Source organism: Bidens hawaiensis, unplaced genomic scaffold (genome assembly GCF_021521415.1).
Source record: "Bidens hawaiensis isolate Kalapana, Puna unplaced genomic scaffold, B.hawaiensis_p1.1 tig00009541_1, whole genome shotgun sequence".
In the NCBI taxonomy this organism is placed as follows: domain Eukaryota; kingdom Viridiplantae; phylum Streptophyta; class Magnoliopsida; order Asterales; family Asteraceae; genus Bidens; species Bidens hawaiensis.
Window position 1 is genome coordinate 618,952 of NW_027491709.1, and position 10,209 is coordinate 629,160.

At 34.2% G+C, this 10,209-nt stretch overlaps 1 protein-coding gene across 1 annotated transcript; it reads left to right on the top strand.

Annotated features, from left to right (window-relative positions):
- The first annotated feature begins 5,314 nt into the window (after nucleotides 1-5,314).
- On the top strand, nucleotides 5,315-9,194 carry LOC143532707 (serine carboxypeptidase-like 40). The gene is made up of 8 exons (XM_077027682.1): nucleotides 5,315-5,690; nucleotides 6,353-6,460; nucleotides 6,549-6,823; nucleotides 7,388-7,648; nucleotides 7,739-7,857; nucleotides 8,510-8,602; nucleotides 8,700-8,805; nucleotides 8,883-9,194. The coding sequence occupies exons 1-8, from the start codon at nucleotides 5,315-5,317 to the stop codon at nucleotides 9,024-9,026; spliced, it is 1,482 nt and encodes a 493-aa protein (XP_076883797.1). The 3' UTR covers nucleotides 9,027-9,194.
- Nucleotides 9,195-10,209: the final 1,015 nt, after the last annotated feature.

Sequence of the window (10,209 nt, forward strand, 5' to 3'; positions counted from 1 at the left end):
ATCATAGACCAAACAAAAACCATTTAAAAGAAATGAAAAGAATCCCACAGCAACCAAAAGTGTTAAAAACATTGAAAGAAATTCTAAGTCCAGTTTATTAAATGCTTAAAGAAAATTAAATCAAGTCCTTATTCTTGAGCTTCATTTTACTCTCATCACTGATCTCCCCGATTTCCCGAATTACCTGTTAGCAAATAAGACAGACACAAACAAGAAAATACGGCTGAGCCAAAAATTGCCCAGTAACGGAAGGAACAATAGTATAGGTAAAGGCACACATAAGACAAAACACATACTGAAACTATTGCGGATATAAAACCACGTTTTAGACCGAACTATAATTAGATGCGAAACATAATCCGATACCCTATCGGAACGTAATCTGAATATACTCAAATTTAACCAAATGCATATACAAATATCGAAACGGACCAGAAATATAGCGAAACAAAATATAATTACTAAAATACACGACGATGATGTTAAAATAAATAGGTCGTGTAATACGGAAGCACCCAGAGCCTAAACAGAGGGGTACACAACTAGCTAGTCCATGCACCAAGGAGACGGTGTGGGTGGCGTGCACACATTGTTCCATCTCAAACAGAAGTCAGGAGTCAGGAGTCAGGAGTCGGAGTTAAGATCGATCTATACGCCTCTAAGTGGCCAAGGTACTACATGAGTACTTTCAGAGACGCCGTGAACTTTGATTACGCACTGTCACGATAAGTGCCATGTCAGGAGTCAAGAAGAACCTGAAGCTATTCTTGATCGTCAAGAACGCATTATGCGAAAGAAAACTATTCCATTCGTTAAGATTCTTTGGAAGAACCATTCTGAACGAGAAGCTACATGGGAAATGGAGGATACAATTCGTTCCCAATATCCGTATTTATTTCCGTTTTAGCACTTGGTGATTTCAGTTTGGATGGTTTTGATTTCATATGAATTCTGTTTTATTTGTCCTAATATTTGTTTCCAAGACTTTGCAATTGTCATGTCTGAATTTATGAAAGTTTTAAGTTTGTTTTGTTTCCGTGATATCCGAAAGTATGTGTCACCGTCTTACAATTTCGAGGACGAAATTTTTTTTTTAGGGGAGTATAATTATAATAACCCAAACTTTTGTATTAGATGACAAACGAATAACCATAATTTTAATATAAATATTATTTTAAACTGTAAATGTATAATAATAATAATAATAATAGTTTAAAATTGAAACCTGGATGAGTTCAAACTATTTATCACATCCAATCATAATCTTGTTGGCTTCTTCAAAATTCAAACCTCCGGATAGATAGGCAGGGAGATGATCAATTCGTTTCTTTTTAAGCATCCTCAAATTCTCTCAAATCCAATCTCAGGAAACCATACTAGTTCCTATTTGCACACGACCTCTGTTTCGCTACCATCACCGCATCACAACCCCACCACATACTCATCCATCGTAATCTGCTCTGTTTCAACTACCGACGGTCGCCGGTGACTCCACTACCGACGAACCATCACGAGCCGATAGTATACCACCGTTTTTCCTCCTTGCAATCTAGCTGCTTCTGTTTCGCGACACTAGTTCCAAATCCCGACAACGTACGCCGCCAGCATTGCACATCGTCGGTTTCTTTTCGACTCAAATAAGGTATGCAAGAATCGCCCTACCTATTTACTCCTTAAATTCTTGTTTTATAGATGTCCATCCGAACGATTATTAACATGTACTGACCGCGTGAACAACCTAGTTGCTGGTGCAAACCACCACCGTTCGATTTTCCGCGTTCGACCTGTTCAGTTTAGAGAGACCGATTAAGTCACCGTCACGTTCCTTTGTATTACCATTACCAGCTTTGTTCAACAACTGAGGTAACAATTTTATCCTCATTGGCGATCCCGGCAACTGAAATTATAAACTCAAATCTGAATTTTTAAGGGATAAGAATGTTATACTAATAGTAGAGTCAATATGTATTCATATTATTTTCATGCATACTGTTGTGTATGCATGTTTGTCTTCTTGTTCAGGGTTGTTTTCTTGTGCATGCTATGTTTGTTTTATTATTCAAAAACATGCACCTTAAATGGTTTTATTCTTATTCTCTTTATCGTTATTATGGTTAGTTTTGATCCCAAAAGTAAAGCTTAAATAGAGTCAAAAACTTTTTAAGCAGACCGTTCAAATATGTTAAAAATATATAATATATATAATTAGGATGAGGTTTTGAAACTTATGGGCATTTGATTTTAATAGGTGTAACGAATGATTTTTTTTTTTAAACCATTTACAAAGAGAAATGTCAAAATGTTAATAATAGATACTAATAATAATAAAATAAAATAAGTCTTGAAAAATAATAAGGATAAGAGAAATAATAATACCTAACCGACTCTGTCGCCGGAGTTGTAGCCGTAGCTACCACTGAATAAAATGAGTAAATTAAGTTTGTAAATTTAATTTCAAACTATAAATAAATGTAGGTGCTGGTACAACTTAACCGACTCAACTTTATTTATTTGCTCATCGACTATTAAGGTACGGTTTCCGTCTTTGTTTCCTCTTAGTATTATTTATATTCCGTTACTTCGTAGTACGGATTCTGTTTTTCTTCACTCATAGTATTGGATTTAGTCCATTTTATATTCTATGTCCGTCACTTCGTAGTGCGGATTTTTGTTATTTTTCAGTTTCAGATTGAGTTCAGTTTATCCGTATGATATGTTTAATATTAAGTTTTTAACATGCAATAGGTTATATATATTTTGTATTCATTGTTGCATGTTCCTGTTCGAATTTAGTTATATGAATTTAGCTTCAGTACTCTGTTACCCGAGCATTTCTGACTTGTCGTTGGGGCGTCAACGACATGGCACTTATCGTGACAGTGCGTAATCAAAGTTCACGGCGTCTCTAGCTTGTGCTTGTATAAGCACTCTGGCCCCTAGAGGCCTATAGATCGATCTTAGCTCCGACTCCTGACTCCTGACATGGCACTTATCGTGACAGTGCGTAATCAAAGTTCACGGCGTCTCTGAAAGTACTCATGTAGTACCTTGGCCACTTAGAGGCGTATAGATCGATCTTAGCTCCGACTCCTGACTCCTGACTTCTGTTTGAGATGGAACAATGTGTGCACGCCACCCACACCGTCTCCTTGGTGCATGGACTAGCTAGTTGTGTACCCCTCTGTTTAGGCTCTGGGTGCTTCCGTATTACACGACCTATTTATTTTAACATCATCGTCGTGTATTTTAGTAATTATATTTTGTTTCGCTATATTTCTGGTCCGTTTCGATATGTGTATATGCATTTGGTTAAATTTGAGTATATTCAGATTACGTTCCGATAGGGTATCGGATTATGTTTCGCATCTAATTATAGTTCGGTCTAAAACGTGGTTTTATATCCGCAATAGTTTCAGTTTTACTTCAGTATGTGTTTTGTCTTATGTGTGCCTTTACCTATACTATTGTTCCTTCCGTTACTGGGCAATTTTTGGCTCAGCCGTATTTTCTTGTTTGTGTCTGTCTTATTTGCTAACAGGTAATTCGGGAAATCGGGGAGATCAGTGATGAGAGTAAAATGAAGCTCAAGAATAAGGACTTGATTTAATTTTCTTTAAGCATTTAATAAACTGGACTTAGAATTTCTTTCAGTGTTTTTAACACTTTTGGTTGCTGTGGGATTCTTTTCATTTCTTTTAAATGGTTTTTGTTTGGTCTATGATATCTGTAATAGTAACACGTCAGCCTGCTCCGGGTTGGGGTGTTACATACTTAGTGTTGCAGAAGTTACTAAACGCTAGTCGGGTGTTCGGGTACTGCCTAGGATTAATTGGAATTAATCGATTTGGAATTTTCATATATAAATGGTTATGTGCATATTAAGATGAATATAATACTTGAAATAGTTCATAATTCAAACATTTAACCTTTAACATAACAAATCAAGTACTTAAAAACTTATGGTCTAATCATTTAGGTTAGAAAGTGTTTTTGGGCCAATTTTGTTGGACCGGAGTTCACTAAAAAGCTTTTGGATATATTGGGCCGAGTTTGCTAGACTAGGACTGGTTTTGACCAACCCCAAGTTGGATGACTTGGAACGATTTTTTTAGACTAGGACCAATTTTGCCCTATTAGCGCCTAGGGCCTCTTAGTGGCGGATCTAGGAATTTCAGCCGGTTCATTGCTTTTAAATCCTACAATTTTATAAGACTAGACATAAAATTTTCCAGGTCAATTCGGCTATTCAGGTTATGTAAGGTTCATCACAAAATAAAAATACAATACAACAATTTTTAAAAAAATCACCATTGGAAATTAATAAAAACCACATAACATTAATACAAACTACCTATAAGTTTCATCAGGCGAGTAACGTTCATAATACCAAAAAAATCAAATTCAAGTTTCATCATGTTAATATCACTAATTCAAATTTCTAGCAAGTTAAGATTACTAATTCAACAATTCAAATGTCAACAAGTTAACATCCTTAAACGTATTCTCTAATTCAAACATGAATCAAAGTAATTCTCCAATTCAAAAATATAACATTTTTGGAGAAATGAATAGAATGGGTTATTCACAGCTTTCCTTTCTAGCTGTAGTCATTTTGGTTACTTAATGAAGGAAGGTTGATATTTGATTATTAATTTATTTCTATCAAATGTAATCCAGATACAACATTATGGAAAGCTTTGCATTAAAAAAAATTCAAATTTTTTTGTCAAGAAACAGACTTGAACCCGTAACCTGTACTATGAAACCAAATCTCCTTAGCATTTGAACTATTTTTGTATTTGGGTATGGGTTCACTACAAATTATACCATTGGGTTGAGGGTACACTTTTAAATTTTTATATAATCGTACTTATAATTTTTCAAAACTCAATGGGTTTTGTAAACCCGGACCTATGTCCCTAGAGCCTCCACCAATTAACTAAAACCAAGTTAATCGGCGTCTAAGCCGATTTTTACATCATTGGATATACTTTATAGTAAACAAACATTTTAAAGGACCTTTATAGTAAATTATAAAGTTATATTGAGGATATTAGGTGTCACTCACAATAACTGGCAAATAAAATCTTTGTTATTAGTTTCCATAAAGTCCTGATTTCACTATTTATTGTCAAATTTGCTTTGATTTCTCAATATGCCGAACACCAAAAAGACAGTTACGTATATTGATATGATTTATCAATTACCATTAACATTCAATAATATCTCAAAATATTCACTGAAAATTCAAAAACACTTCTATATATATATTCCCATAAACCTTACTTCCACTTTCATAGTTTTATAGGTCACAATGAAGAACACAACTATTTGTGGTCTTGTGACATCTCTCCTTCTCTTTTCAACCTTTTTATTTCAAATTAGCCATGCTCACAACAAACAATCACAAGCTCTTGACAATCTTTATCGGGCGAAACTGTCCGGTAATTCCACCATTGACACTAGTCTTTTCAAGGCACCTCTAGATGTAGGTTGTGCTGTACCTCCTCAAGAAGGTCTCAAAGAGAAGGATAAAATTTCTAGCATGCCCGGTCAACCACGTGTGAAGTTTGATCAGTACGGCGGGTATGTTACCGTGAGCGAGTCTGGTGGCCGGGCTTTCTATTATTACTTTGTTGAAGCTGAGAAATCGAAAGAGTCTTTACCTCTCCTTCTTTGGCTCAATGGAGGTAACATAATTACCTATAACATATTATTATTAATCCGTTGAACATGTGTGCAACTTTATTGCATGTTTGATTAATATCTTGTACTTAGACCAAGTGTGGATCCAACTTAACTTTTATTTTCATCCAATTTATTTAGAGTGGTTTAAAAACGGCCGTTTGAAAGCATAAGGCCATGATTTGACGTATTAGCCTTCTAACGGTTGTTTGTCGAATTCTCAAACGACCATTTGAAAGTAGGGGCTATGATTTGACGTATTGTTGTTCATACGACCTTTAGTCGAATTCTTAAACTATCATTTTAATGTAGGTGCTATGATTTGTTATATTTGGCATTTTATGTTATTGTACTTGTTTTTTGTTTTAGTAAAGCTAATCGTACGTCTACCCTAAGTTAGTTATGTATGTTGCGTGATTATTTTATTAGTTGTGTAATTCTTTTTACATGTAATGTAATTTTCTATGCGTAATTAGTTAACTTTTATCCATTATTTTTACATTATGTCATATGCAAAATTGCTTACCTACACATTTTCCCTCATATTTTTAGTTCCAAATTAAATAAATATCTTTTAAATATTTATATTTTTTCTAATTTTTGTAAACACATCAGGTAAATTTAACATAACTCAAATGCACTATTGAATGAACCGACTGTTTTACAGGGCCGGGTTGCTCTTCACTTGCTTATGGAGCCATGCAAGAGCTTGGACCATTCCGAGTCAATAGTGATGGCAAAACTCTATTCAGAAATCAATTCGCATGGAATCATGGTATGATCACATTCAGTCATTCAACAAATCAAAGCATTGTTTTCTGTTTACATACATGCATTATTATTAATTTTTGAACGTTGATCAGCGGCAAACGTTTTGTTTGTGGAGTCACCTGCGGGCGTAGGATTTTCATATTCCAACAAATCATCCTATTATGACAAATGTGGAGACAAATCAACCGCGGAAGACAACTATGTGTTCGTGACGAATTGGTTGGAAAGATTTCCAGAGTACAAAGAAAGAGATTTTTATATCTCAGGAGAAAGTTATGCAGGACATTATGTGCCTCAGCTTGCACATATTATTCTTCACCACAACAAGATGGCTAACAAAACCTTAATCAATCTTAAAGGGATCATTGTAAGTATCTCTTCCTTTTTATTGGAGTCTAGGGGTTTAGTAAGCTGAATCAAGATTCGTTTGTTAAGAACTTAAATCGAGCTGAGCTTAAATGAGCTCATGTTTTTATTGAGGCTCACGAGGCTAAACAAGTTTTTATTTATTTATTTTCTATTAAATATATTTACTTAATAACTACTTTTATGAATAATTTAAGTTACGATAAAATAATTAAGTAACGTATATTATATCATATACAAAAATATATAAATTAAATAATTAAGTAGTTGTAAATAATTGAGTAATTACTATATTTAAAATTAATTATTAGCATTGATATGTAAATAATTATATAAAATAAAAAAATATATAAATTAAATAATTAGTACAGAGCGAAAGCGCTCTAAACAAGTCGAGCACGAGCCCTTTTAACTTAAAGCAAGCCTTGCGAACAAGTCAAGTTCGAGGCTTAATGAGCCCATGTTCGGCTTGGCTCATTTACACTCCCTACTCAAATTTTTTTAGTTTAGGTTAAGTTTTCTTGTATTAACTTGATAGTATATGACATACATTTGATATACACAGATCGGGAACGCAGTGATCAATGACGAGACGGATAGTATAGGGATGTATGATTATTTTCATACGCATGCTTTAATATCGGATGAAACAAGAGAACAGATTCAGAAGCATTGCGACTTCTCTCCAAACGCAACCGAAGGAAACGCCGAATGCAAGAAGGTGACTGATCACGTGGACAATGATCTTTATGAAAAAATTGATATTTACAACATCTATGCCCCCAAATGCTTGAACTATGATCTCACTTCGAAGCCCAAACGAATGGTAGATCTTTAGTCATGAATATATGTAATGTTATATACATAACTAAGAGTGAAAAGCTAACCTAATTTGTTTTTGTTTTGGTACAAATAGTCGCATGTTATCGACCCATGTAGCGATTTGTACACATATGTTTATATGAATCGTGAAGATGTGCAGGAGGCAATTCATGCCAATGTCACAAAACTTGATCATGATTGGGAAGTATGCAGGTAAATTTCAAGTTTATGGATTTTCAGCTATGTATTGAATTTAATTTTGGGATTATTAGATGGTTCAATATTCAACTAAGTACACGTTTTCTTAATTTTGTTTTTCACTTCTAGGCAATTTTTTTACTCAAGTTGACAATTTTTTTGGCAAGTTTGTTTGCTGGTAGTGAAATGCCTAGTAAAGAACTTTGTAGGGGGTGTAAACGAGATGAGGTGAGCTCGACTGCTCTCGAGCTTGAGTTTGCTTGACTTACAATCTCTCGAGTTTAGTTTGTTTATTACATATTTATTAATTAAATTTTATAAATTTTAGTTATATAATATATATTATACACATATATTAATTGTTTTTTTATATACAAAATGATGTTTATTATCATAACCCTTATGTATATTATTATAGTTACTTTTAACATAACTATATATATATATATGTGTGGTATATATTAATAGATATTATATAAGTATATCAAATATATTAAATAAAAATTATATGAATAACAGACTCGTTTAGGGCTTTTCAATTGTCTCGAGCTTGATAAGTAAAACTCTGGCTTGGGCTCATCTATTAAACAAACTTATATTTAGGCTTCAACTTGTTTATGTTCAGTTTTATTTGAGTTTTTTAACGAGTTGATATCATAATATGCAGTGAAATCATCACGGATTGGCTCGATAGTCCTTCCACGATAATTCCTCTCCTCGAGGAATTTATGGCGAATAACTTACGCGTCTGGATATTTAGGTAATTAATTTCATTGATTTTTTTAACTTGAATATATAGTTCATAATGGAGATGAGTAAGTACATATGTATGTGAATTGTGTTTTCTTGTCCGGCAGTGGTGATACCGATGGACGAGTGCCCGTCACGTCGACTCAATTCTCCATTAATTTGATGAAGCTGCCTGTAAAGACTCAATGGCATCCATGGGTACATCATGGGGAGGTATGTAACTGTTATCTTATTTTATTATTTTACTATAAACTGAATTTAATTAACTTGATGCATGAAAACTTAACTAGGTGGGTGGATTTACACAAGTGTATGAAGGAGATTTAACATTTGCAACAGTTCGCGGAGCGGGTCACCAGGTGCCGGGCTATAAACCGAAGAATTCACTTGCACTTATTAGACATTTCTTGACTGGGAAACCTCTAGCCGCTTGATTGGGTTCATTGAACGTTTTATTGTTTTTTTTATTTCCTAAAATATCGCCATTCTAAGTGTTGATGTTGGTCTTGGTTAGGTTTGTTCATCGTTTTCGATTGAATTGTTGATTGTGAAACTAAATGATCATTGTTTATAAGCTAAAGATATGTGTTAATGGTTAATTTATGGAGTCAAATGTTAACACTTAACATCACATGTCTTTGCAGTTTTGATACTGTACATTTCTAAAGGTCTCATAAGTTTATGAAATCTAGTTTTATATCAAACGACATAATACATTAATCACTTAATGGAGGCCATCACGGTCCAACGAAACAAGTGAGTTCTTGAAAATGTGTGACCAAATCATTCCTTGAATATTGTTTCATCAGAAGGTTCAAAGAAACCTTCTAATGAAAAGTTGTGGTGCAGCTTGTTGCCCATTTGACTATCATTTTATTGTAATTATCGTTTTGAGTTTAATAAGAGTTGGATTTAAATTTGAAAGAAACCTAAAGTGACATATATGTATAAACATTCCTTTTCATTGAATATTGTTTCCCTAGACATAGAAAGAAGGGAGACCCTAAAAGTGCGTAGCACCTTAACGGCATGCATGGCGTGGGCGATTAGCGTAGTGTGACTGGTTTATTGGGCCACTTGACACTTGCACACTCTTGTTAATGAGAGTCGCCTTTGCATTCTTAAGGGTGAGCGTAGATTGGCTTGGATCGACGACTTAGTCTACTTGATGTAACATCTTAAATATTCTAATAATAAATAGAGAATGTTGTGTTAAATTGTCGTGCGTTTAATGTTACTAATTAACGTCTAATGAGGAAAAGATCATGGACTTGGACTAATTAAGATGGATTAAAGGAAATGGGCCTTAGGTCCATGGGCTTTAAGGGATATAAATATCCCCTAAACCAACCTTAAACCCTAAACCATCATTCTTGTCCATCTTATTCTCTATACATTCAAAACACACACATACCCTACACCATACTTCGGCCGAGAGAGAGGGAGAGACGTCCGAGACCAAAATCAAGCCAACCATTATTAGATCTTCGATATACAAGCTAGATACGAGATAACCACGCAAACCGAAACATAAAGGTAAGATTTCGATCTTAAAGTTCATGTTTTTATAGACGGTTTGCCATGAAACTTGAAACGATAATAGATCGGATCTAAACG